This window comes from Columba livia, chromosome 10 (assembly GCF_036013475.1).
Source record: "Columba livia isolate bColLiv1 breed racing homer chromosome 10, bColLiv1.pat.W.v2, whole genome shotgun sequence".
NCBI lineage: Eukaryota > Metazoa > Chordata > Aves > Columbiformes > Columbidae > Columba > Columba livia.
In genome coordinates, this window is record NC_088611.1 from 5,659,120 (window position 1) to 5,685,796 (window position 26,677).

The window sequence follows — 26,677 nt, forward strand, 5'->3', positions numbered from 1 at the left end:
ATGCTCTGTCCTGGCTGAGATGGTTTTGGTCCTTCTCCTAGGGTAGGCATATCCGTTTTGGGCTGTGCTCCCCTTTTGCCCCCCATCCTGGACTGTGTCCCTCCTCCCAGACTGTGTCCCACACCCCAGCTGTTTCCCCTTCCTGGCTGTGCTCCCAATCTGGGCTCCTCTCCCTCTGTACATCTATCTGTGCTATGCCCCCCATCCCGGCTTTGCTCCCACTGTGCTCCTGCCCAGGCTCAGGGCGGTCCCGCGGGTGGGGGGTCCCGGGGGAATGTAGGGCAGTGCGGGGGGGCCAGAAGGCCAGGAAGGCTACGGAGGGGGCGGGGAGCCCCGGCCGGCGCTGCCGGGGCTGGGGGCCGGGGCCGGGCAGGGCAGGGCGGACCGGCGGTGCCGGGGGGAGGCCGGGGGCGGGGAGGGGGCACTGGCCCCCCCTCCTTCTCCGCTGCCCGCCCCCGCGGCAGCGCGACTCGGCGGCGGCTGCAGACGGGGACGGCGACGGCGCCGCGCAGGTAGGACCGACACCGGCACCAGCACCGGGACCGCGACCGGGCGGTGGGGACCGCGCTGCGGGGGCAGGAGCGGGCAGCGGGGCGGGTGTGGCCCGGCTCGGCTCGCTGCGTTCGGGGTGAGGGCGGGGAGCGGCTCCGGATCCTGCCCGGCCGGTACCGCTCCTGGCGGGAGCATCCCCGGCCACAGGCGGCGGAGGAACCCGGCCCGGGGGTCGCTCCGGTACGCGCCACCCCCGCGGCCGCCGCTGGCCGGTAGCGCTGGGCTGGAGCTGGGGTCGGATCCTGCCGCCGGAGGGTGCCGGGAGCCAGCGGGTAGAGACGCGGTTGCCTCCCCGGCTGGGAGGAAAGGCTCCGGGGACGGGGGGCTGGTGGTCCAGGAGACATCTCGGGGTGATCAGGGGCTCCTGGGGTGCCCCACAGAAAGTGGGGTCGTGGGATGCTGGGGTCTGGCGTGGGCGCAGGGTGCTGGCAGCCTGGTGGCAGGTGGATCCGAGGGACATCTCGGTGGGACCCCTCAGCCACTCACTGTGTCCCCCCATGTCCTCAGTGGTCACTCCGCTGGCCACCATGGTGGGGACATGGTAGACTGGTGGAGAGCCCACCCGAGTGGGGAGCACGCTTGGGATGCAGGAGCGGTGCCCTGGCGGGGCTGAGCCCTCATCTCCCCTGCACCCTCTTCCCCCTGCAGAGCCCTGACCCACGAGGGACTGACTCCCTGTGGGGGCACAGCATCTCCTTGGGTGGCCTTGGAGGGCTGTCGGGGTGGCCGGTGAGTCCCCAAGGGTGTGATACATGTGACATGGACAAGCTCCCCACTCAGCTCACGGCTACCGCCTCTTCCCTCTGCAATTTTTTACCCTCCTCTCTTCATGTCTACCTCTGCAGCCTCCGATCTCTTTTTTATCCTTCCTTCTTATTTCAAGATCCGTGGGTTTGTGTGGGTTTTTTTCCAGATCCCCCTCCCCACCTGCCCCAGCCTGTTTTCTCATCTGTGCTCTCACTCATTCTAGCCCTTGTCTTTGTTTCAGCTGGGGAGGGAAAAAAAAAAAGAAAAGAAAAGAAAAGAAATAATTGCTTCCCTTGTAAAGTTGGCCCTGGCAGAGCAAGCCCCTGGAGAGCGATGCTGCCCGAGTGGTGTGGGAGCCAGTGGCAGCCCCTGCCACCCTTCAGCCGTGGTCCTCAGCACAGGGGCACAGCCACTTGCTGGTAAATGCTGGTCACCTCCCAGGGAGGGTGGTTTTGGGATGCCCCACAGTTGAGGGGCACCAGCAGTTTGGCTGCAGATCACACAGGTACCTCCCTGGCGCTGCTTTCCCCGGGGTGTTTTTTTTCTCCCAGCACAATTTTCATTGCACTCTCCATGTCTCAGTTTGGGCATCTCTGTCACTTGGGTCTGTGTATGGTGCTGGTTCCTGGGGGTCCCATGGGGCTGGGGGGGACCTCGGTTGGCCTGGAGTCTCAGGGAGGTTTGTGTTTCATGTGTGCGCTGCTATGCCCAGGTTTGCCTTTGTCTGGAGCAGGGACAGGGATGGGGGGCGAGGGGGGCAGTCTTTTATTTTCCCTTTTGCATGTGTCTTTGATACCATCCCCAGGAGGGGATCCTATTTCCCCAAACCGCCTTCTCTTCACATTACTGCTCCTGCGCTGCTGGGATTCACGCTGGCCCCAGGTAAAAGGAGAAGCTGGGACTGACCCGCGCCTCCCGCTCCCCGTACCGCGGGCAGGCTGCCGGGTCCTGGTTGTGATCCCTGCACGGAGCTGCTTTGTGGCCGGGTTTGACTTCACTGGCTCAGGTGTCGCCTGCCAGATGCTGCCAGCAGAATCTGGCCCCTTGTTTATAAGCCAGGGAGTAGTTTTGTCCTTATCTCCATCTACTATGGAGGCTGGAGCTAGAATTTCAACGGCATGCTGCGGGTCACTCTGGGAGGCAGCTGGCGTGGGTGCTACCCCCAAGGGACGGGGTGCCCGGGTGAAGGTGTAGGAACCGCAACAGAGACAGAGGAGTGATGAGGTCTGCCGAGTCTGGAGCTGGACTGTCAAGGACTGCAGGTTTAGCCATGGTTTTATTGTCTGGTGCCTCCTTCTCCTCTCTGCCCCATCTGGTTTCTTCTGTCTTGGGGCTGGCTCTGAAAGACAGGAAAGAGGTGATGCTGGGGTGGGTGGCACGCAGAGGGCATGCAGGGCGTTTGGGAGGCACATACACACTAGGGTCTATAAAACACCCACACAGATGCCTCATCCCCGTGAAGTTTATTTTGGAGGATACTGTTGTGACTTCAGGCACCAAATGGTTTTGATAACCTAAATAAACCCAGGCTGTGCGAGAGTGGAGCATGCAGGCACCAAGCCCCGTGCCATGGGACGTGCTGGCCAGGCCCTCTATGGCTCACCCATGTCGGCACCGCCGCACCAGCGCCAAGGGCTGAGTGCGGGGAGGTGACGTGTGCGGTGACGGGAGGGAGGGCGAGCAGGGGACAAGCAGGAACCTGGTGATGACCCGGGGCTGGCGTGGGCAGCCCCAGCGGGGACAGAGAGCCGGGGAGAGGGACATAGAAGGGATGATGTCCTCCCTGATCTGCCGCTCTGCCTGCACCCGAGCCGCTGAGCGCCAGCACAAGGTGCTGCGAGCCCCTGCCTGCCCTCTTGAAGCCATTTGAACTCAGCCACAGGGAAAGAAGGCCAGGCGTAGGGTTTCCTCCCACCTCCTTTTTTTTTTTTCTTTTAGACACGAGACATTCCTGAGCGGATATTCGTTGCTGGGGCTGAGATGCCTCCTGCCAGACAAAACTAATGGGAAAGGGGAGAATTGGTTTGGGATTTTTTCTTTCGTGTCTTGACCCTTTGAGTTATTAAAAAGCCAGCTGCTGCTCAACCCTATACAGTGAATCCCGCATGTCTGCAGCCAGTCATTTCGGGTCTGTAGGTGGTTTGCAAACAAGTCGCTGTGAGTACGAGAGCAGCAGCTCACGCTGCCGCGGTTACAGTGGCGGGTTACATGATTTTGTCTCTGCTCCACCCCCTGCCTGGGTCAGATGTGTAATTATCAGAATCAGCGAAGTGTAAATTATAAAGCAAAAACCCTCTGTGAAATATTCATAACTCTGCCCTCAGTGAAGGGTCAGCCGTCAGAGCTGGGAAGCCCGGAGGAGCCCTCTGCCATTCCCATCACCCAGCTACCATCCTGTCACCCACCGTCCCATTGTCCTACCAGCCAGTGGCAGGGGAAGGAGAGGGCAGATGCAGTTAGGCAGGCAGGGAGCGGGTGACCTTGTGACATCTCTGCCGTCGTCCTGCTCTGCTCCACCACCTCTCATTTTTGTCCAGGCACTGTAGACATCTCTGAAAGCTGTAATCTGCAAAGCCCCGGGGGGCTCCACACTGTGCTGGCTGCTATTATCCCAGAGACAAAGAGGGACAGGCAGGCAGATTACCTTGGCCTTTATTTTTTCAGCTGGGAGCAAAGAAAAACCGTAAATGAGCTTGCTGCCGGGGAGGAGTTGAACGGCCCGAGCCCCCAGTGCCCCATGCTCCTGCCCTCCCCAGAAGCCTCCAGACCTCATCCCTTGCTCCAGGAATGGCTCATGCTGCCCCGTTGCTCCCTGCTTCCTCCCAAAGCCTGAGGCCAGGTGCGGTTTTGGCTCAGGGCTGGGACTCCACTGCAGCACCCTCACCTTCTCAGGGCATGTAGCACCTGGGGACAGGGTGGCCAGGAACAATGTGAGGCTCGTACCCATCGTGTACCCAGCACCTCCGTGCCTGGTGGTTGCATTTTCAGCCTGGACCAGCAATGGGGGGAGGCAGGGCTCCATGGCCCCATCCTGCACAGTTCAGCACCCAGGCTCCTCTGCATGCTGGGGGCCACATCCCCAGCCAGGCTGGCCCTGTGCCAAGATGGCACTGCTACAGTGAGGGGCAGGTTCCCTCCATATGGTGCCCCTGGCTGGCTCCCAGCGCTGAGGCAGGTGCTTGTGTCTGGGTGACACAAAACCCTATTGTTGGCACCCACAGGGTTTCCCTACCCGTACCAGCCCCTGCCCCTCTACTTGCCCCAGCACCACCGAGCAAATGGAGCAGCCTGGACAGACACAGCTGCGTCCTCCCCAGGGCTCCCGGCAGAGGATGCTTTCCATGCAGCCAATGTCCCCCAGCAGTCCCCTCCACCTTGAGCCTTGCTGGCCAGCCATGCTGGGTGGGTTTTGTCAACAGGCTGCTGAAGTGCTGATGGTTTTATGCCTAGCACTTAATTATTTCCCTGACTGCCACTGCCATGTGCTGGCGAGCAGTGCTGGCTGTGACCCCGCCGAGCCCAACACTGCTGCTGCAGCTGGGGAGCTGATGGCAGAAGCATGCCCCACGTGGAGTTTAATTATTGGCTTTCTTCCTTAACAGAGTACATTGGCTGACCTTAATGCAATTAATTAGGGCTTAATCAACTTCTGGTGGCTCAGCACAGCACACAGTGAGTTCTGCCTTTCCAGGAGGGTTTATAAGAGGTTAATGTGGGTGAGGAAAGGTGGAATGTATTTTGTGAGCTCAGTGGGGCTGTGCTGGCAAGTGGAGCCCAGTCAACTGGGCATGGGGACAAGACTTGTGTGTCCTCCTAGGCTGGGCTTGTTGCTGGAGATACTAGTAAAGGCAGGAGGTGAGCCAGGCTCAAGGGCTGTGCCTGAGGTCATGGTGCTGCATAGTAATTGCCTGTATTTCTTGTTTTTCACATTGTGCTGAGGCTGGGGTGGCTTTCTGCGGGGCCTATCCCTGTGCCTGCACTGGGCTAGGAGTTTTTGTGCTCTTTGGGTGCTCTCTGTCAGTGATGTGGCTGTGGTAGAGTTGTGTATCCAGCAGCTACTGGTGGGTGGTTCCCAGGCTTGTACCCAGGCTGCTGGGGGTGATATGTGGGGAGCCACTTCACCCCTCCTTAGCATGCGTTGGCCTTGGAGACAAGAAAGGTGCTGTCAGTCACTGTCTCTCCCTGGGCAAGAGAGATGATCCTTCCCTGCCCAGTGGTATTTAATAACTAATAGTGTTAATTAATATTGCAGGATGTCCCCAACAGCCTAGCTCTGCCCTATGGCTCTTTTTGGTTTGCCTGCTGGGTGCCCCATAGGCTTTTGGAGCTCTTAAATAGGGACTGAGGTACAGATATCCAGTGTAAGGATTTATTCTCACATGTTGTGTCTCCAGGTGCTGGCTTTTAAGTTTCCAAGCTGGCAGGCACCTGTTGGCATAGCCAATGGTGGGGTGCCCCATCCCTGCACTGCTGGCTTCATCTGAGGAGGAAGAGACTCAGCCTTGGTCTCACAGAAAGCCTCTGGCAAGGTGGGTGTCCCTGTGCAAGTGGTGGCATCTCCCAGTGTCAGCTGTGCAGATGGGGACCAGGGTGGTGACAGCATGGTCCACCATGGGTTCTTCTAATCCTGTATACTTTGCATCCCTGCCCCAGCCTCTGTGGCTCATCACTCACCGTAGCACATGTCCCCTCTGTTTCCTTGTGCCCCTGTCTGTCCCCCACACTGGGGCCTGTGTTGCCAAGCCCCCTTGTGTGGGCAGCCCAGTGCTGGGAGTGGGAGCTGGTGGCAGGAGCTGTGCCAGCTGCTGTTGCTGGCTTGTTTGCTTCAGAGCCAGTTCATTAATATCGAAGAGCTAATTAGGATTCTGCAGCCCTTCCCACCCGGCCCTCCTTCAGTGGCTGGAGGATACTTGTTGTCTGTGGGATTTTGCTGCAGCCCTGTGTTAAAAAGGATTCAGCCCTGGTCTGTCCCAGCCCAGTGGTTTGTGTCCCCCTTTTTCTCTTCCTGGCTAATCCATGTGGCTAAAGCCCCTTGAAGCTCTGCAAATGGGAAGTGATATTTGCCAATAATTTCCCTGTTCCCCTGGGCAGGCTTCTAATATTATGGGTTATTAAAAAAAACAGAACTCAGGCAACAATAACTGCAGCTGGGGGAGAGCCCAAGCACAGATTGCTCCTGGTCAAACCCCACCCGGCAGAAGAGCCACAGTTGGAGGAGGCACAACATGGCACGGCACAGCACAGCCGGATCTTGCAGAGCCCAGACCCTCTTGCAGACACAGAAGGGCTGGGGATGCTGTTTCTTGCGGGACAGAACAGTGATGCTGCTGCATCCTTTCCAATGCAGGTCTGGCAGAGAGTGGCCTGGAGTCTTGCCTCAAGGATAGGTTTGTCCTGTGGGAAATCCAATCCTCAAAAGATCTGTAGTTACTTGCAATTTTTTTTTTTTTTTTCTGCAAAAATATTGATTTCCCTGCGAGAAGTCTCAACTGCAGCTCAAAATGTTTCATTGCATGGGTTGGGGGGTTTCCTTCTGCTTTTAAGTCAACATTTCCTCTTAAAATGTCACTCAGGGAAGGCTGCCTTTTTTTAAGCAAAAGTCTGTGATGACATTTTAAGTGGAGAAGAAAATTGCTGCTTCGTTTCAAAATGTCAACTTCGAGAGGGGTGAGGGGTTTTTTAATGTTGGTTTGGTTTTGTTTTTTTTTTTTTTTTTTTTTTATGCCAGCATTTCCCAGGGGAAAAGCAAAATGGTTTTGTTAAACTCAAGTGACAGTTGCTCCCACCCCCTGTCATCCCCAAACCCCCTTTTTTTAACCTGATTTTATTTTTGCAGCAGAGAAACTCTTGCCAGGAGAAGTCAGCCTCTGATGGGACGCTGCCCTGGGAAGGGACAACCCATTGCAGCCAAACCTGAGTTTTCTGTGGCAAATCCTCTGCCCCCAAACTCCAGTGAGGACCTGTGGGAGAGTTTCCATCGCCACCAGCCAGCTTTGGTCACTGTGAGAGGGATTAACAGTGCGTCCAGGTCCTGAAGCTTTCTTCTTTCTGCTCTCCCTCTGCTTTGCATGCCTGGTTTTCTTTTGCGCAGCTTGCCCTGAAAATCACTTGTGCTAGATTAGGCTAGAGACAGGAGTTATCTCCCTTTTATTTATTAGGGCAATTATAGTTAATGATTCACATGCTCGTGGAGAGTAATTACTCCCAAATACGGCACCGGCGGTGTTCTTACCCAGCCTGAGTATGGTGATTCACAAATGCATCTTCTCATACAAATCGTCAAATAACGATCCCTTAATTGCTGGTTTGGTTCAGAGGCGGTTAAGAAGCGATGGAGGACCTGGCAGTACCATTGCTGTGCCTGGTTTGTGCTGGCGGTGTGGCCACTTGCCCGCTTCTGCACCCCACAGTGCCACCAGCCGCCACTGCTCGCCTCCCGTGTGGGTTTTGCTGGGGACTTCGTTTGAGTCGAGCCCCTTGAGCTGTGGGATTTGTGCTTTTCAAAGCATTGCAGTGTGACTACTGCTTCATCCTCCCAAAACTTGTCAGTGACATGGTTAAACCCTCGCCTCTTCACAGCTCTTGGAGCAGGTGGATGAGAGCTCGTGAAATACTAATGTAGAAAGCAAAACCCTCCATGTTTTGAACAAAAATAAAGGCCCCTGGCTCCAAATTGCTTATTGCGGGGAAGTTGCAAGGCATGTTATCTCCTTCCCCAGAGCCTGGCAGTCCCTTGCCTGCATTGCCCCATGGAGAGGAAATGTGGGGACCCCTGCCTCTCTGGCTGGGAGCATCCCATGAGGGATGATGTGCAGAGTCCAACCTTGTGAGCCGCTCCAGCTTTGGGAGAAACCCTGATCCTGGGAATGGAGGAAGGCTTCTGGAAGCATTTTAAAAGGTATTGGTGTTTCCCAGTGCTGCCACGTGGCTTGGAAAGGCAGCCTAGAGCCTGAAGTTCCTCCTTGTGGGTTAAGAGGAGCCCAGGGTGATGGCTCTGGGGTGGCTCAGCACCTCGGGGGCTGCCCAAGGCAATGCCTTGGCTGGAGGCTGATGATCAGCCACAGTCTCCTGGGCCAGTGAAATGAGGGGGGTTTGGTGCCACTCAGCAAGCAGGGTGTAGCTGTGCATCACTGCTGTGCTCTTTTTTTAGCTAAAAGCCACTCTTGCCTTCTTGATGAATGTCTGGGCTGCATTGCATGAGTCTGTGCCCACCACCCATCCCCTCCTGCTGTGGGTGCTGCTCAGGGTGCTCCATCCTGCAGATGCCAAAATCACTGCCAGGATGTGAGGCAGGAGGAGAAGAGAAAGCACAAAATCCCCTTTCTGTTTGTTGGCTGCTGCTTGGCTCTATCCCCAGCATTGCTTGGGTGGGCTCCTGTGGGAGCTGCCCTATTCCCCGCCCCCCCGCCACGGGCATGTGGGGCTGCCCATGGCGGCTGTGCCAGCACCACTTGTAAGTGTTCACCGGGGCAATAGCTCCTCGGTTTCATTCCATTCATGTCCAACTTCCTAGCAGAGGATCCATGCTTGCTCACACCAGTGCCTGGCCCCCTGTCAAGAGCCGCTGCAGGTGGCCAGCGGCTGCTCCCAAGGGGCTGCCGGGGATTTGTGCTCTGACAGCCCATGCTGCTCGCTCCACCTGCTGGGCTCTCCTCTGCTTGGTCAGATGGCGGAAGATGCTCCCACCACTGTGGGGAGACGCTGGCTCATTTTTCTCCCCACGCCAGGGGGTTGTGGTACCCATTGCCTTGACGGCGCTGATGAAGTCCCAGGGATGATGGTGGTGCAAAAAGGGGGAAGCCCCTGAAGGGTGATGCTCTGGGATGGTATGGGCAGAGGGGAGGTCTGGGTGTATCAAGGGTAAGTCTTGTCTCAGCTCCAAGGGGGTGCCTGGGGTAGGAGGGTGTCCATTAGCTGGGAGCAAGTGCTGATACCTGCAGGATGCCATCTCCAGTGGTTCTGGGGCCTCCCATGCTTTTTCCTGGCTGAAATCTCTCCGCTCTTTGTTTTCAGGCTTCTTTGTCTCCCCGTGGACCACGCACAGGGGCTGGGTGGGCTCCCGGGGGCCGTGGCAGCCACTGCAGAGGGACCAGCCTGTCGCCCCACCAGCATGGAGCAGCTCATGGCCTGCTGTCTTGTATGGCTTTTTATTCCTATGTGATTATACATCCCACTTCATATAGGGATTGAAGCCGTGCAATACACTGGGGTACTACGGCGGAGAACAGCCCCTCTGCCATGGGAGCTGGCCTTAGAGGAGCCACCAAAGCTGTCCCCGGGGTGCTGGCCTTAGCCGAGGCTTCATCCTGCATCCCTGGCTCCCCAGACCTCTTGGGGGGCAGGTGAGGGGTGTGGGCTGCTTTGGGGTGAGGTCAGCACAAGCTCCCTCTTGCAAGGGTGACCTGATTCTGCATCTGCTGTGAAGAGCCCCAGCGGCTGCGTGGGTGGGCTCAGCCCTGGGGAGATCCCAGCTTTGCGCCTGCCCCCCAGGAGAGGGGCAGAAGGGTATGGGCACTGGAAGGAGATGCTGCCAGCGGGAGGAGGAGGAGGATGAAGATGAAGAAGAGGAGGAAGGAGCTGAGAAACAGCTGTGGCAGCAAGGGCTGCCCCACGCATAACGCTCTTCAAAGTTTCTCAAGGGGCCTTAGCCGCTCTTTCAAGGTTTGTGTTAAATCTGTCACATTAGCGAAAATAGTGAAAATTACCCAGCTTGTGGAGGAGATGAAAGGCAGCCCCCTTCCGATCCCTCCATAAAGGGAGGGCCCCATTAACACCTAGTGAAATATTAGCCATTAATCAGGCTCCGTGCAAAATAAAACCATCCACATTTATCATTATTGGATCCTTAATGAAGTGATAATGGGAATGCTGGGGAGCTGTGATATTAATGTCTCCTAAGAGGCAAGAGCAGAGCCAAGGGCGGCAGCCAAGATTTTTAATTTACTGCCAAAAGCTCACGCTGTTAATAACGCAGTTACTTCTCCTGGCCATTAGCACTGTTTGGCTACAAGCAGCTCGCTTAAGAGAGCAAACTGACCCTGAATGTGCCCAGGCTTTGCTTGCCCACTCCTTGCCCAGTGGCTGGGTGTGCTTTTCCTGACAGCTGTCCCTGTGTCCCCTGCCCATGTACAGGGATGTGGCCTGGGAGCTGTCAGCAGTCTCCTTCTTGGAGGCTGGCTGGTATAGAAAGAGTTTTGCTTTTCCAGTGAAAAGAGCAGGGACTGGGAGCAGGGACCAAGCAGCTCTTGTTGTCCTCACTCTTTCTGTGACTTGTCTCCTTAGGCACAAGAACCCTGGAACCAGGACAGCGTGGAGCTCATCTCAGTATGGCCCACACACTGGGATCACTTGCTGTGACTGCAGTCCCACCCTGGGTTTCTTCATTTGCCCGGGTACACTCAGGCGATGCTAATATCCCACCCAGGACCGCATGGGCAAGCTGCAAAGCCTTGCTCAGCTACGGTGACTCACTCGGGTTCCCCAGGGGAAGGTCGTCACTTCTGGCAGGCTCCAATGGCCCAGAGGCAAATGGGTACTTGGCAGGTAAGCGATGCTGCTGTGTCTTTAGATGCAACTGTTATCTCACAAATTCTTGCAAAACCTGAGCAGTGCAGCCCAAATGTATGCTGGCTCATGCGCAGGGTCTTCTGCAGTCGGTGGAGGGACTGTGGGTCAGACTGGCCTTGGAGCAGTAACAGGCAATTCTGTCCTGAGCATTGTCCAGAAGGATAAAAAGATGCAGTGTTTGTAAAGGGTTCACACGCTCCAGAGCACCTTTCCTCCCCGTGTAGAAGATGCACAAGGTCTACCCAAGCAATATGTCAGAAGTGGAGCTTTCATCTCTCCAGGTAGAGGCATCAGAAGAGGAAAAATGTTTCTGTAATGTGTGTGTCCTTGGCCAACCTCCCCCTGTCCTGCTATCTCATTAGAAAAGAAGGGATAAGAAGAAAAGCCGTACACAGAGGCCAAGCGAATGTAGATGTGAAGTGCACTTCAAACGGCTCCATGCTTTCAACAAACCTTTTATCAGCCTTCTCTCCCCCCCAACACAAACTCTTTTAATCACTAGTGAAAAGCCACTGTTTAGAAAGCAAGGACACTGCTCAGAGCATTTGTGGTAGGCATTTCCCAGGAGAAGCCAGCAAGACCAGCCCGAGGTCTTCTGAACTTGACTGTGATGGAGCAGCTCCAAGGACCATCCCAGTGCTCAGCAGTGTGGCAGGGCACAGGGCTCAGGCAGAACGGTGACACTGTGTCCAGGCTGGCACCTGGACCTGCTGCTCAAGATGCCAGTGGTCCTTCTGCCAGACACCCCAGGCTGAAACTGAAGTAACTCTAGATTTCACTGGAGCAGAATTGGATGGGAGCATTGACATTTTGGGGGGAGATCTAGCCGGTTATCCTGGCTGGAGCCAACACTTCCTGGCTATATTGCTGCCTGTGCTGGTGCCCCCACGTGCTGGTCATGCAGCAAAAGCGAAATGCTCCAAAACCCACTGGTGACCTCTGGAGAAAAAAGTACAGCACAAAGCAGCTTCTCCTGTACAACCACCACCTGATGTTACGGAGGCACAGCAAACCTTGTAACACTTGGCAGGTTTCTTACAGGAGATCTCAAAGCTGTTTTCCAGCATGAGCAAGTTCAGGAATGTTACAGAAGACCTTCAGACTCTGAGGACAAATAAGATGAGTGGATGAGTTTAAACCACTGGGGTAAGACTGAGGTATTGAAATCTCCAGGCTTTTGCCTTGACACTACGCCTGAGCTGTGGCCCAGACACTCCAGCTGACAGCCTGGCATTGATACTGGGCCCTGTGACAGTGCTGCTGATGTCCCTTCAAAACCAAAGCAGGAGGTGTTGCATCCTCCTCAAAAATCCACCCTCCAATCCATCTTGGAGCGGGGTGCAGAACGGCTGTTCGGTGAGACACCACGACTTGTGGTGTTGGCAGGACGGCGTATTTATGTCATGAGATGAGATCAGCCACACGGAGTAAGTCTGTCTGTTTTGGAAGGAGTCTGAGTCTAGCGTGTCCTATTAAATTAGGGCTGGATTTCCCAAGGAGCTCAGCTCTGTAATGAACAGGCAGATAGTCAAAAGGAGTTGGACGTGTTGGGTCATACTGGCTGCTGAGCTGAAGTCCTTTGAATATCCAGCCAAAACAATCACCCTGCCTGTTGCTACATGTAGAGCCCTTCTGAAATCCAGCCCCATCGTGGGCTCCATGTCCTGGGAAACCCGGCTCATCTCTGCTCTCCCACATATTGCTCTGCATAGGTGACAAAACTGTGATAACCACTGCATACTCATACATGTGGGGGAGCAGCTCCCAGTCAAATCACAGCTCCAGCAGCTCTGCCCTTTGATCAGCTCAGCAGTGTGGGTCAGGAGAGCCGAGTGTGAAGGTTTCCTTGCCTTTTGTTCTGTGGAGTTAATCAGAGTGACAGCGACGTCTGCCTCCGTGCAGAAGAAAGGTCAGTGGCTCAGGCTGGATGTGCAACCTTTCTAGGCAGCTGGAAAACACCACCGTGAAAGCTCCTAGCCTCACAGTATCCCCACTGCTGGCATGGAGGCTCTCCTGACAGAGATGGCAGCGAAGGGAAGGAGACTGAAGAGGGGTTGGCTCACCACTGCACCTCAGTTGTCCCCTTCCCTATGCTGCACAGTGAAGGTAAATCACCCTCTGTGTCACTGTCACTGCTTTCATGTCCCGCAGCCGGGATGAAACACTCTCTGCCACCATGCCCCTCAGCTGTGCTGCTGGGTGAGCGCTGTGCTGGGCCGGGGGGCTCTGCGGCACAACAGGCACGCGGGGGTGGGAGGAGCTGCGGGGCTCTGCACTGGCATGGGGAGCGGTTGATGGGGGTCTCCTGCCCACCGCATCCTCCCAGCACCCCCATGCCTGCAGCAGAGCAGGCCTTGCATTGCTTTTACATCCTTCAGTCGCTGTAATGCGCTTCAGTGAATCTGCAAAAGCCCCTGATGAGCTGCTTTTGAGCTGGAGGTGCCCCAGCCGTGGTGAGGGCTCTCCCTGGCAGCCGTACCACGGCCCTGTTTTCCCCACATCTTTTAACTATAGCTTAAGCAGTCACAGGAGTGGTGGCTATGAGCAGAAGTGTTAAATGCGGCCTTCGTGTCCGTAATATGACCTCTTACCTTCCTCTGATCCCAATTACGTGTGCTGGCTTTTGCTGTGGATATTCACTTATGTGTCTAATTAGTGGATTCGTTCTGTCAAAGATATTAGCAGCCTCAACAGTAAGTCCTAATTTAAGTAGTCTACGTTTGTCTGCAGTGTTGCAGTGCCTTTATTTTCCCCAAGTCTTAATGAAATGCATCTGGATATCTGCAGAGGGAGCTCTCATGATCTCTCCATGGCTCTAATCAAAATGGCCTGGATGTCCATGACATTGGTGCCCGTCAAGCCTGTCACCAGGAGATGACGCCCATCTTGGAACTGGCTGAAGAATGTATAGGAGTCGTTGTTGTTGAGAAATGCCTCCACGTCGAGGCCGTCCCGCAGCGCCTCACGCACCAGCTCGGGGCTGCAGAAAGCCCCTGCCGCCTCCGTTGGCCCATCCTGCCCGTCCGTGCCCCCGCTGAGGAAGACAACGTCACACCTCGCGAGGCTCCTGCCTTCCGCAGCCTGTGCCTGGTGCAGCCCCAGCCCCACGCGCAGGGCCAGCTCCTGGTTCCTGCCTCCCTTGCCGGTTCCTTGCAGCTGAACCGTGGTTTCTCCGCCAGCCAGGATGCACACTGGTCTTTCAGGTCCTAAACCTCGCATGGCCTGCAGGAACTCGGCAAGGTTCAAACCTGGGATGTCCAGCTCTGCCGCCAGCTGCAGGAGATTCCCTCTCGCCTTGTCACCCTGGGGCCCTTCTCCAAGGCCAGCCAAGCCCAGGCAGCCCAGCTGGACCAGCTGGCAGTACAGCGCGGCAATGCGGCTGACCTCCCCGCAGATCGCTGCGCTCAGGATCAATGTCGCGTAGCCCAGGCCCTCAGCTTGGCGTTTGGCCTCATCTAAAGCCAGCGCATTTGACCCGATGATGACATTGCAAACGTGGGAGTAGTCTTCAGGAGCGGTGGGCTTGGTGGGAGAGTGGGACAGGACCGTTTCCACTGACTCGGGCAGGCTTTGCAGCAAGTTGTATTTGGTGAGTATCTGAAGGCAGTCTTGGATGCTGTGGGAGCTGGCAGCAGTGGGGCCACTTGCTATGATATCCAGGGGGTCACCGATCACATCAGAAAGGATGAGGCTCACCACCTACCAAGAGAAACACCCACAGATCATAGCAGGAGGCAGAGACAGGTGACCACACGAGAGCCCTGGCATAAGCGCTGCTCTGAGTTACACCTGCACCACCCGTGTGCCAAAGCAGATGGAAACGGGCAGATCTTGGGCCATTTTTGTTTTACAGTCCTGTGAAAGTCACCTTGCCCTACTTGAACCCACAAACCTACAATATCCTTTGATGCTGGACCACCAGACTGGAAGATGTAACCTGCGACACTGCACTTGTCAGGCTGGTAACCTAGTGAGGGTTCAGCACACATTGAGAACAGCCCTGAGGGGAGCCAAGGGTCGTACCCAGCCTTGAAAGCGTTGTGGTGGAGCCACCAGCACATTGGAAGCGCCTGCTAGGTGAGGGCTGGGGACTGCTGAGAGTGGTGTGATGGGATGGCTGACATCTGCAGAGTCCAAATTCCCCCTGCTGCACCTCTGTGTCTGTGAGCAGTTGGGTCCTCAGTGAAATCTGAGCCACAGAGTCCCAAAACAGTGTGCAGAAGTTGTTCACACAGTAAGGAGAAAAAAAAACTGCACGCATGCTTAGGTCAGTTGATTAAACCCCTATTTTGAGGGCAGATGGGTGACCTCTGAGCAAGCAGGGGCTTCGCCCCGGTTACCTGTGCAGGATATGCAAGCCGGGCCAACCCTCCACCCTTCAGCAAGGACAGAGTCTTCCGGACAATGTTCAGCTCCTGTATGGCAGCTCCTCGGGAAGCCAGTGTCTTTGTGAGCTTCTCCTTCTCTTCAAGAAGGATGGGCGGGATGGGAGCAGGCAGTAGGGCTGATCCACCCCCTAGGATGCAGAAGAGATGGCAAGGACATCAGGAGAGCAGGAGAAGGAGGACAGAAGGAAAGAAAGGCTGTTCAATGCCTTTCCTGTGCACTGTGGGAATGCAGAGGTGGTTGGGGAACTATGCTGACATCTCTGGACAATTCAGTTTTAATCCCTGCTGCCCTGCACTGCTTGGAGCCAGCTACACTTCACCCAGGCGGCATAAACCTCAGCGTACCCAGGTGCTGCGTGCCTGCAGTGGTGTGAGGATGATGGAGAAGGGCCAGCAATTACTACCCCTATTTTACACTATACAATTACACTACCAGGCTGCTAGTGTGTCGCCACGCTGATTTTCAGGGACTATCTGGATGGGTGAGCAGGGAGCACAGACTCCATGACTCGATGCTAAGCAGATGGAGAAACTGCCTACTTTGCTGGCTCCATTTATTCAGGGCAGTGTGTAAAACCACCAGCTACAGCTGCAGCAAGATTGGAAACTGCTGAACTGCACTCAGCTAGGCTTGGGAGGAAAGAGAAGTAACACAAAGGACAAAGCACACCCAGAATCTAGTATGATAGCCTCATCGATGGGAATCCTGTCTGGTACAAGTGAGCATTGGAAATGTGAAAAAAAAAAAAAAAAGGCAAGAAAAATATTATAATGGAAAAGTGGAATAGCTGGAAAATAACACAGTAGAAAGGAGCAAGATCTGAGCAGAGAGGGAATGTGCACGGAAGTACAGCTGAAAGCTACTGTCAAAAGGCAAAGCCTGCTCAGAGGTTTGAGGCAAATCAGCATCAATAAAACATGACGAGCAAGGAAAACAAATGCAAATGCCTGTGTTTCAGTCAATAGTCAGGGATCTAGCTGAGAGGCAGGAGCAGTTGGAGACCGGCTGCTGTGTGGGAGTGCATGTGCATAGGGAGCCGCAGCCACAGGGAGATCCTGAACAGGCTCCCTGCGGGGCTGAGGAGCCTCTTGGAGATCCCCACAGCCAAAGGACAGGAGGGAGCCCGGGGAATCCCAGCAAGCGCAGCTGGATCCCAGTCACTTGGGTGTTTGCCTAATGGCACTGCTCTCTCTGTAGCAGGTCAGGCTTCAGCATCCACACAGGAGCAATCACTGAGCAGAGGAGTCCCCAGGGGGGTTCTGCAGAGCTGCCCTGAGCCCTGCATGCTTTGCCCTGTGACACCCCCTCACCCAGCTGAGCTCAGGCTGTGGCAATGTCACTGCTTCCCTCTGATGCACAGTATTCACCTTCCTTATGCAGCCCTGGGAGAGCCAGGGCCTGTTGTCCCAGCTGTGCTCAGGGCTGTCCCTGCAAGGCATGCAGATTGCTGCGTCAGAGCCTGAAGGCCTCATTTCCACTGCCTGGGAAGCAATGAAGCCTTGGGAAGGGTCAGTTCCAAATCTCAGCTTACAAATTCACACCTCTGCATAAATTCAGAGCTTGTAAATCCACCAGGCGGTTGCTTCTCCAAGTCTGCATCCCCAAATATAAGGAGGGGGCAGAAAAACAGCATCTTCTTGCCAAGGGCTGAGAGCAGCTGCCAGGCTGTGCCCAGAGGTGCCATCTCACAGCAGTGACACAACCACAGGACTCAGCTGTGCAACTCAGCGCCTCCCCAGTGCTGGGAGGCAGCGTGTCCACTGCAGCAGCAAGGAGGCCCCTGCCCTCCCCTGCTGCATCCCTGGAAAAAGGCTGGTGGGAGAAGGGAGAGGACAAATCACAGAGGTGCGAGTGTCAGTGTGGAGGGGCTGGCGTGGCACAGTGCTCCTCTGCTGCAGGGCACGTGTGGGCAGGCAGCTGGGGGACCCTCAGCAGAGCCCGTTCCCTGGGATCCCCACACTACCTGAGATGAGCACAAGGAGCAGATCATCTGCGGTCAGACCCTTAGCCAGCTCCTGGATGGCAACCGCTCCCTTCAGAGCTTCTTGGTCTGGGAGGTTGTTCTTGGCACCTTCAATGACCTGGATTTTGCTGTGTGGCTTCAGCAGCATCTCCCTGGTGAGGTAAGAAATGCGGTCACGCCACTTACATGTGCACCTATACAGGCAGCCAGGCTGTCACTCAGCAGGGAAATGGGCCTGATGCAACAGAGGCACCCAGCGAGTGACCAGGACAGGGAGGTGGCCTTTGCTGAGCATCTCCTCCCCAGGGCTGGGGTGGCAGCACATCCAGCACAAGAGATGGGCTGTGTCACTGGCATGTGAAGGTGGTTGAAGAGCAGGTGGACAGGGTGGGTGCCAGAGGAAGGGCAGCTGGAAAGGACTGAGGGGGGTCACAGCAACATTCCCCAGACAATAAATCTGGCAGCCTACTCCCCGAAACTGTTCCGACACAACCCCCCTTACTGCATTCCCGCTCGCTGCAGGCTGTTCTGGATGCCCAGCGGCACATTGACGATCCCCCGAACGAGGTGGTCTCCCAGGATCTCTTCTGCCGCTGCAGCCATCCCCAGCACCGCTTTGCCGAAACCCACCAGGTACAGGTCCCTCTTCACTGGAAAGGCCCGTCCCTTCACCAGCAGCTGAGTACACCCGTCTCCCTGGAGCTTCAAGGCGCTCTTCAGCATCGGGGCTGGTCGGACAGTGCCCACTGCGCTGCGGAAGAGCGACAGGGCATGCTCGCGGAGGGACATGCTGCACAGGGTGGCCAGGCTGAGTCGATCTCCTCGGTGGGGTGGGCTTGTAGGTGTTCCGCTGACCCTGGTGAGTTCTCAAGAGCTGGAGCAGCCGGCACCCCCCAACCTGCAAGGGACGGTGAACGGTTTTGTTGGCAGAAGAGACAGGACTGTCACAGAGAGAGCAGGGAGGGCAAAACATGAACCATGGAGCTCTAGCTCCTGTTTCCTCTAGATTAAGGTGCCATATCAGCAGGGTTTCCAAACCTCTCCCCAGGCAGGAGGGAGGGAAGGACAGTGTCACATTCAAACTACCTGCCAGCTTGTGGCTCCCTTGCAATCCCGTCACCTCCCACAGGGAAGGTAAGCCCTGCCAGCAGCTTCTCCATCACTGCAGCTTTGACCCTGGCAAGCCATAATTTCTATTTGCTCAGCGTTTGATGCCTTTCCAAACTGTGGAAGCTGCTCTCTGTCCTGGAGAGAATAAGGCATCTGCATGGAACAGCTTTTCACTACATTAACTCCCTTCCTCATGCTAGCCAAACGCTGATCTCATTCTCCGGCTGCACGTTGCCCCATGTGTCCCTGCAGCACCAGGCACAAACTTAGGAGAAACAAGAGGCTCGCTGGCTGCCTGATCCCGTGCTGCTGGTGGCCACAGAGAGACCAGTAATGACATTTCCCCACCAAACAGCAAATTAACACAAGGCTTCACTTGTCTTCATTTTTCAGTCCCCTTGTTATCCACGGAAATTATATTTAGAGCCCAAATAAGACTTCAGGTCCAGGCAAAGTTGCCAGCTGTGTCTGTGAAGTCCCACTGGAGCTGGCCTCTGCTTAGTATGAGCATTATATGCAACAGATCTGCATGTGGATCGAAAGATCTCAACTGCGCAAGAGCAGACACTTATGTTGATGGAGGAAAGGCAGCCCCTGCCAGCACACTCACATCTATTCCCTCACAGTGTTTCTCCTCCTTTTTGTCAACTGGCAGCAAGTTCACTGCTGGTTTCTCAGGATCAGGTTTCTTGTGATCTGCATCTCTCCCGCTCATGGCAATTACGGCAGGGTTCTGGGATGCTGAAACCGCCCAGGCAACACGCTCAATCCCAGACCCATTCAAATTACCTGAGAGAGTTAATCCTCTCTCTAGTAAATGGATGTGTTTCAGTGCAAGGCCAGTGTCTGGCTTCTTCTGGGAGAGCTCATGAGTCCAGAGGTCTCTTTGTCCTAACACTCCCATAGTACTGCAAAGTGTTAATCATTAAGCCAGACAAGCTTTCCAACAGGTCCTCTGAGTCTAAATCTGCCTTATTTTGCTGCAAGCACCCAAACTCTCTGTGAAAACCTCTACAGAAGCATCTTCTCAGGCAATGAAACTTGGCACACTCTGAAACCTATTGGACAAGGAACTTGCAGGTAAAACTATATTCAGAATTGTATGTTTGCTAGAGAAAAAAATGCAAGGATCATTGAAGCTGGAAAAGACCCATAAGTCTAACCATTCAGTGCTTAGGAGAAACAAATTTTAAAAGCAAAACCCAAGGCAGATATACTACCTGTCTATACTCCCTCTATATACTGGTCAGAAGGATTGGCTTTTCTATCACAAGGACAGGTAAGAACAAAAGACCGGGTATCCTGACCACTTTCTTCCTACACTCTTAAACTTAGTGGCGGCTGATGCTGCCAGAAGTTTAAACCGCCACGCCTCAGCCCTCTTACAATGAGGGCCGGAGTAAGGGTGCTAACAGCAGTGAAGTCAGCTGTGCACCTCTCAGGAACTGAGATTAGCAGCTCTGCTCCCAGCAGGTCTGCGATGCACCTGGCAGCACAGTGCAATCAGAGGAAGGTGTTACAAATCAGAGGTGTGAGCTGCAATAGGGGGTTTGCAGAAGTGGCTGGAGAAAAAGGCTTAAATGGAGCCTGGGGAGTTTAAGGAAATAAAGCCCCGAAGCTTTTAACAGGCTCTGGTCTCTGCCTTGATGTTTCTGTGCATGGCTAACCCTGAAGACCAGGGGAACCGAGCACAACCAAACCTGCAGCTGCGGCTCCAGTCACGCGTGCCCTCCCGGCAGCTCCGCTCAGCTCCAGATGCCGCACAGCAGGCGCGAGACGTTTGAAAGCAATCCTCTCCTACTGGAGCTGAAAATAATAAATGCCAGCTTAATTCTTCTGGTACTTGTGTACATACTGCTCCTGCTTGCTCTGGAAAGCATTTTGCTACAATAGCAGGTATGTAATCTGTTTTCTGCACTCTGAACTCAGATTATATTTTAACCATTGTGGCCTGATCCAGAGTCTGTGGAAGTCAGAACGTGTCCCATTGCTTTTGAGGATTTTAGGGCACGCTGCCTGATGCTGATCTCAGTGCACAGGTGTAAATGCAGAGTAAATCTGGTGCAGTCAGAGGTTATCCAACTTTACACCAGCACAAGAGAGAGCTGAATTTGGCACAGCCACATTAGCTTTGGCGGTCTCAGTGTGTGACTCTGTTCCTTGTAAGCTCTGATTAGACACACAGCCTCACTGGAGGCTCCCCTTGGAATGGGGGTGCTGCTAATGATGCCACAAAGCCGTTTTTTTGTGATTTATTTATACAGTCCTGGGTACTAAATGTCATCAGGGAACAGCTATAAATCAGGGCTATGGAATCCACTGTAGATATTAACAAAAAATAAAAGTCCTACTCATCTTACTAGGGCTTTAAAAACAAGATCAAAAGAACTGAACGTCACCCTACAACAAGGCATAGGCAGCCTTGGAAAGAGAAATAATCCAAATGGCAGCTCTCAGACTAGCTCCGCAGGTCTAGGAATGATGTAATTGCCATCAGCTGCTGCGTATGGCACATGGGGAAATTACATCCTCACCGCCCTGCATTTTCCTCTTCCCACTGCTGGCTGGGAATCTGGGCTAGGAGAAGGGGCCGATGATGTGACTCATGTTATTTCACACACTAATCTTTGTTCCCTGGTTTCTCAGGGAAATCACGTAGGGATGAACAAGCCCTCTTCAACATGGATATAAGGTGACATGCTATAGACACCAGTGGGGCTTGGGTTTTGCACCTTCCCTTTGTCTCTGCTTGGGATAATTTGGAGTTGGGGTATAGACAGTAATTTGGAAAGTTTTCTAGAAGTTTGCATTAAGCTTAGGAGGAAAGTGATGCCAAGAATTGCCTGTTCCAAAGAGAGCAGGAGGACTGTGAGAGGTTTAGATTAATCTCCTTTAGATTAAAACTTCCTCTGCTTTCACTGATTAATAATGTTCACCATCTACATACTTCTTTGCGTGCATTACCATTATAAGCTCTTTCTTCACAAGGCTCCTCCTAAGCTTGCAGAAACTTCTACTGTTAACTCTCACAACAAAAAGCAGCAAAAACCCAGCTCCTCATTTTCACTATCCCTGGGAAAGAGGGAGGGAGAGGAGCTGGACTGTGATTAAATTCAGGCAAAGCACTAGTTTGCATTACCTTCCATTAACTTTTTAATTAAAGCAATTCTGTAGGCAAGGAGCCGAAGTCAGAGGGAGACAGAAACAATCCAGCACGAGGGGCAGAAACGTGGTAAACTGCCAGGTAAATTGGCTGGTGGCATGAGACCAAAAGCACGGACACAGGGGGGCAAAGTCTGAGCCATAAACTTGGAGTCACACTGGGGAGGAAAAGAGTGAACAAACGAGCTGGCCGTGCCTGTGCAGTGAGAAAAATGAGCCAGCGTCTCATTCCATGGCAGGTCCTGGAAAGCCAGAAAAATATTCCCTTCTCAGGGTCAGTCTCCCACCGCTGGGCAGAGCTGAGCTATTCCAGGTGCTGTGCTTGGAGGTTTGTTCAACGGTTTGCATCACAGGCTTTTGGCTTTCTTGAAGTTGAGGCAATCAGGCTTGTTGCAGGCCAACCCAACTGCACATCCTGCGCATTTCAGGTGCCACAAGGTCAGAGGATGCTGTGTATTCATGCCCTGGGATGGCAAATTTAACTTCAGGGGTATAAGTTATTTCATGTCATCAGGACTTCTCTGGACTTCCCGCAGTTTGGCAATGACTGGTAGCTGGCCTGCCGTGTACAGGGTCAACTCCAAAATCCCTGCGGGGCTTGGAAAAAAAATGAGATGGCGCTGGATCAAACTCCAATTGTTGGAGGATAATTTTGAGCTCAAGCTCTAAAAGACAGATTACATCTTTGTTACAGCAGCAAACTACCAGACGTGGCAAATTTTAGCAGTGTCTCTTGCTACTCGTTTTTCTTGCTACATGACTTTCTTCTGGCCTCTTGGTACGTAAATTACCATTAGACTCGCAAAGGCTTACCGCTTCCATTTTTCATGCATTACCACGGGAGTTTACCTATGAAGTACAACAGAGCAGAGATTTTACTGCCTTGAACTCCCCTGTTCCCACTTACTGACACATCTTTTCTACCATTTGATATATCAACCTTAATTTGCCTGGTGAGCCCTGCTCAAACTCAAACTTGCTGCTCCAGATGGTCCCAAAAGCATCAAGAGAAAATTTTCCAGGAGATGCTCTGAACTCAGGAGGAAAACAAAGCAGTGAAGGTTTGTTCCAAGTGACTATCCTGGGGGGATTAGATGGGGGATTTTTCAAGACTAATCTCTTTAAATGAAAATTTCAGAATTTGATTAATTTTTTAATCTGCACATGGATTTGCATAAAATTACTGTGCTGCCTCCTTCACACTTTGTAAAAGAGAAAATGCCGGCAGCTGCGATGGATCAGTGCACCACCAGTCAGCAATGAAGGGTCCAGTACACAAGTGGGTGTGCAGGGACAGGGCGAAAGGTCCTTCTGCCCCCACTCATTCTGGTGCTTCTGCATCCGTAGCCGAGACAAAGGATGACAGTGGACAGAAGCTGTACAAGGAGAGCAGAGAGCTAGACTGAGGGTTTGCCAGGCAGGCAAGGGAGAGAGTAGGATGGAGCACGAGTACCTTTGTTTCAAGAATATGCTGAGCTCTGAGAAACTCAGGAGTTGTAATTTCCAATACGTGGTTTTCTATATGTTTCTTGGAAAAGAAATATGTTGCTCTTATAACTGATTTACTCACCAGAAAAGTGTCAGCAGGGTCTCTTTGCCTTTGATGGGGAATGTAGCCTAAGGCCAAACACAGGGAAGGTAAGTATTCAGTTCAGCATTTTATATATATAGATCAGTATTTTTAGTAAAAAAAAAATAACTGAGTTTGACATATGCATCTTACTAGTTTTTCTAGGTCACACTCCCTTCGCTCCCTATATACCTTTTGGAAATGATTTTCCCATGCAGTGGGGATTGCAGGGCAGAAAAATTTTTCACTAAAAAAATCCTTCTGTAGCTCAATGCAGAACAGCACTACCCTGAAGCCAAGTCCGTGCCAAGTCTGCTTCCTTTCATGCTGTAATTTCTCAAGCTCCCTCTTCTGAGTCAACTTGCAATCAAAGTTGAGAGTCATTTAAAATACAGGGAAGGATCATAGTATTCTAGAGAAGATGAAAAGTTGCCAGCCTTGAGGACAGGAATAATAGAAAGGGGTAGAAATTCAGTACTGCAAAATATAAGGTCATGCTCTTTGGGATTAATAGCAAAAATTATGAGCTCCTCAGTTGGAAATAATGTAAGAGGAGAAAGAGCCAGGAATATTAATCAGTCACAGGATGCCAATTACAGCTGCCCACTAGGCTGAGACAGCAGGCCATGGGGAAAGCAGAAAGCAGCAGATGAAATCTGCCTTGGCTTCAGTGAGGTTTTTAACACCTTTCTCATGAGCACACTGAAGAAGCGTTGGTTGGGCACACACACTGTTAGACTCATTGGAAAACAGTTCGACCCCTGGCTCAGAGGGTAGAAATCAATGGCTCAGGGTCCAGTTGACAGTTGGCAATGAACAGGGACTCTGCTGGGCTTCATGTCACCCTATGTCTTCACTGGTGACCTGGAGGGTAGGGCAGAGTGCCTCATCTGCGGGCAGTGCTGATGGAGCCACCTTCCAGAGGAACTGTGATAAACCCAAATTCTGGGCAAATGGAACAGAAACCTCATGGTGCTCAGCAAGGAGAAGGGTGAAGTTTTGCTGCTGGGGCAGGATCCCCACACTTCAGGTCAGGCTGGGAACCAAGTGGTGCAAACAACTAAGGAGCAACCTGATAGAAGCTACAACAACTACTTGAAGGATGGTTATAAAGACTTGCTAGTGGCAGGAAGTATAAGAAGGAGTAATGGCCACAGTTTGCAAGTCAGGATGTTCACACTGGACATGAGCAAAAAATTCTTTACAGTGGGGGTCACACAGCACTGGACCAGGACACTCAGAGAAGCTGTGGTCTCCATGCAGGGTGGTTTTCAGGATTTGGCAAGACAAAGCCGCAGCCAAGCTGATCTTGTACTGGTCCTGCACTGAGCAGGAGGTGGAGCAGGCAGCTCCAGAGGCCTCTTCTCCCCACACTCCTGTGATTCCATGTTGTTACAGCAGGGACATGTTCCAATGCTCCAGGGCATCAGGCTTAGTTTCAGGAGCCCACCAAGACATGCCAAGTTGTAGGACACAAGTCCTCCACACAAGCCTCCAGTCATAACTGTTACTGACAGAGAACCAACGCTCCAGCAGAGTCCAACAGAAATATATTTCCCCAAGCACTGTTGTTTCCAGAAGCACTTCTCTGAAATTCCCATCCACCCATCAGAGCAAGTATGGGGCTGTCTGTGTTGTGCAGGTTATGGTGGAATCTAATATAGAAATGCATAGGTAGAATGACTGCATTTGATCAATATTACTCAAGCAGCAATTAAACATTTTTTTCTTGCAGGGGCATTATCCATAATTCCTATTTAATGTGACATTTTGCTAGGAGATTCAATTATCCTGCCAGATAAATTCCAGCTTGGTATAAACTGACAAACTAACTTCCAACAATTAGGAAGAAAGGCAGAAGAAAGAATAAAAAGCGAGTGACAAAACATCAAATCAACAACCCACGGTGTTATACAACTCTAAAACTTAGCTAAGTATTGGAGGTGTTTTGAAGTAAATTGCCTTATGATGGTATTGGTGAGTCACCTTCAGGGTCCACATGAGATAATCCAGGCTTTGATCATGCGATTTACAGCGTGCAGGAGGCGTGCCGCTCTGCACTTAAATCTCTCATCACACAAAAATCGGTTGTCAGTTCTGAACCAACCTGCAATGGGGTAGCTGACCCCGAGGCCCTCGGAAGTAACAAAGGTGTCTTTTGTTGAGTCTCCTTAGACTCCGGTGTGAAAATCTCGTCTCCGTTTCAAACTAAAAATCAGTGAATCGTTCCCATGAGCCAATCACATCGCAGCATAAGAGGGTGAATCACATTAGGTGCCCACACCTGTAAGGGTGAGCTCTAGCAAGCAAACAGCAAAAGCAAGTCAATTGTTTCACTAAATTGTAAATCCACATAAGATAATTAAGCAGGTTTGAATGACGTGCAAGCAGAACCCTGAAAATAGTTCACAGACTTACTGTTATTTGACCACAGGAGGGCAATATCATTCTAAAAGCAAAACCAAACTCTATTCTGGAGACTATGAAAGGAAAATGCAATTAACATTTATGAGGCATCTATAGTTTGTTTTTTTTTTTCTTTTCATTCTGAGTTTCTGGGGGACTGAAATGACAAAAGATCTGGTATTCTTCTAAAATTAAAATAGTGGGGTGCTGGAAATCTTCATGGGGTGAGAGATTCTCACGGCTGCTGCTACACTCACATGTACAAAAATGTGAACATAGAGCCTGACGTGAAGATTCATGATAGAAAAAAATAACAGTTCCAAGGCGTCTGTATTGGAGCACCAGCCCCTGAAGCCACAGTGACCTTCCCAAAGGTTGTGTGTGTGCTGCTCACCTTCTACTGGCATCTTACGAGGGGTTAAGACCACAGTGCTACAGCTGAGGGGCTTCTCTAGTACTGCTGGGGGGCTGGGTTTTAGAATAATAGAATGTACTGGGAAATAAAAACGTGTAATGATTGGACCGAAAGCAGGGAAAGAACGAGTGAGGTCACCACGGTGTATTTCACAGGAGAGGACCCAGCCCCGGCCTGGCAGCGGGAGCAATCTCCTGCCGCCAAGGAGCTGCGCCCCGGGCTGTCACTGCAGGCCCCGGGGAGGGACCCCGCCTGTCACTGCGGGTTACCACGGGAAACGCAGGGAAATATGTAACATTCGCTACCGGGCGCGTTACCAGCAGCGTGAATCTCGTCCCCGGAGGCCGCGGGAGCGCGCCTTGACACACCCCCCCCGCCCGGCCCCGACGACACTCGGGGGCCCCGCCCTGCCCGGCACCGGAAGTGACGCCCACCTTAGCGGTGTGAAGTCGTTGCCCGCTCCACGGGATAACGTCATGCCCTCAACCCGACTTCCCTGCTACACGCGAGATGGGTGGGTAATGGCAGTCCCGCTCCGCCTCGCCGCAGCCGCCTGGTCCTGCCCTGGGTCTCCCCTTCCCATCTCGGGCCCCGCGAGGGTCGAGGACGCCAACAGCCACCCGGGGCTGGGGGAGGACAGGCCTTCCTGCCACGCTCAATATGGCCGCCGGGCACCGCTCCCCTGTCCCAGCAGGCCGTGCGCACGCCCCGCCCCCCACCCCCCCTCCGAGCTCCCCTAACGCCCCGCAGCGGCCGGCCGCGCCCCCCCCTTCCCAGGGTGCCCCGCGCGCCGCCC

The 26,677-nt window shown here is 53.3% G+C and overlaps 1 protein-coding gene and 2 long non-coding RNA genes across 10 annotated transcripts; 2 read left to right on the forward strand and 1 right to left on the reverse strand.

Moving 5' to 3' along the window:
* The first annotated feature begins 380 nt into the window (after positions 1-380).
* On the forward strand, positions 381-8,197 carry LOC110363554 (uncharacterized). The gene is made up of 3 exons (XR_010475020.1): positions 381-512; positions 7,136-7,327; positions 8,019-8,197. It is a non-coding gene; the product is annotated as an uncharacterized LOC110363554 (long non-coding RNA).
* A 1,463-nt stretch (positions 8,198-9,660) lies between these two features.
* On the forward strand, positions 9,661-16,193 carry LOC135580449 (uncharacterized). The gene is made up of 3 exons (XR_010475019.1): positions 9,661-9,960; positions 10,582-10,842; positions 13,654-16,193. It is a non-coding gene; the product is annotated as an uncharacterized LOC135580449 (long non-coding RNA).
* On the reverse strand, positions 13,592-26,603 carry GLYCTK (glycerate kinase). Of its 8 annotated transcripts, none has more exons than XM_065075089.1 (7): positions 26,316-26,565; positions 23,061-23,107; positions 20,029-20,134; positions 17,721-18,116; positions 17,219-17,370; positions 15,207-15,382; positions 13,592-14,565 (listed from the first exon to the last, which is right to left on the reverse strand). In XM_065075089.1, exons 4-7 carry the CDS (start codon positions 18,005-18,007, stop codon positions 13,663-13,665), a joined length of 1,518 nt encoding a protein of 505 aa, XP_064931161.1. In that variant the 5' UTR covers positions 18,008-18,116; positions 20,029-20,134; positions 23,061-23,107; positions 26,316-26,565; the 3' UTR covers positions 13,592-13,662. The 8 variants fall into 8 exon arrangements, with proteins under 8 accessions (XP_064931161.1, XP_064931166.1, XP_064931163.1 ...); XM_065075094.1 differs by having other exon boundaries at positions 17,849-18,116; positions 26,316-26,564; XM_065075091.1 differs by lacking the exon at positions 20,029-20,134 and having other exon boundaries at positions 26,316-26,590.
* Positions 26,604-26,677: the final 74 nt, after the last annotated feature.

What these genes read in the sequence shown, in the direction of transcription:
- GLYCTK (XM_065075090.1), bottom strand. Translation starts at nt 18,007, where the DNA reads ATGTCCCTCCGCGAGCATGCCCTGTCGCTCTTCCGCAGCGCAGTGGGC. An exon ending in GCTCCTTGTGCTCATCTCAG is followed by an intron (nt 15,383 to 17,218) that starts GTAGTGTGGGGA and finishes TCTGCATCCTAG; the next exon opens with GGGGTGGATCAGCCCTACTG. An exon ending in GGCTTGCATATCCTGCACAG is followed by an intron (nt 14,566 to 15,206) that starts GTAACCGGGGCG and finishes TTCTCTTGGTAG; the next exon opens with GTGGTGAGCCTCATCCTTTC.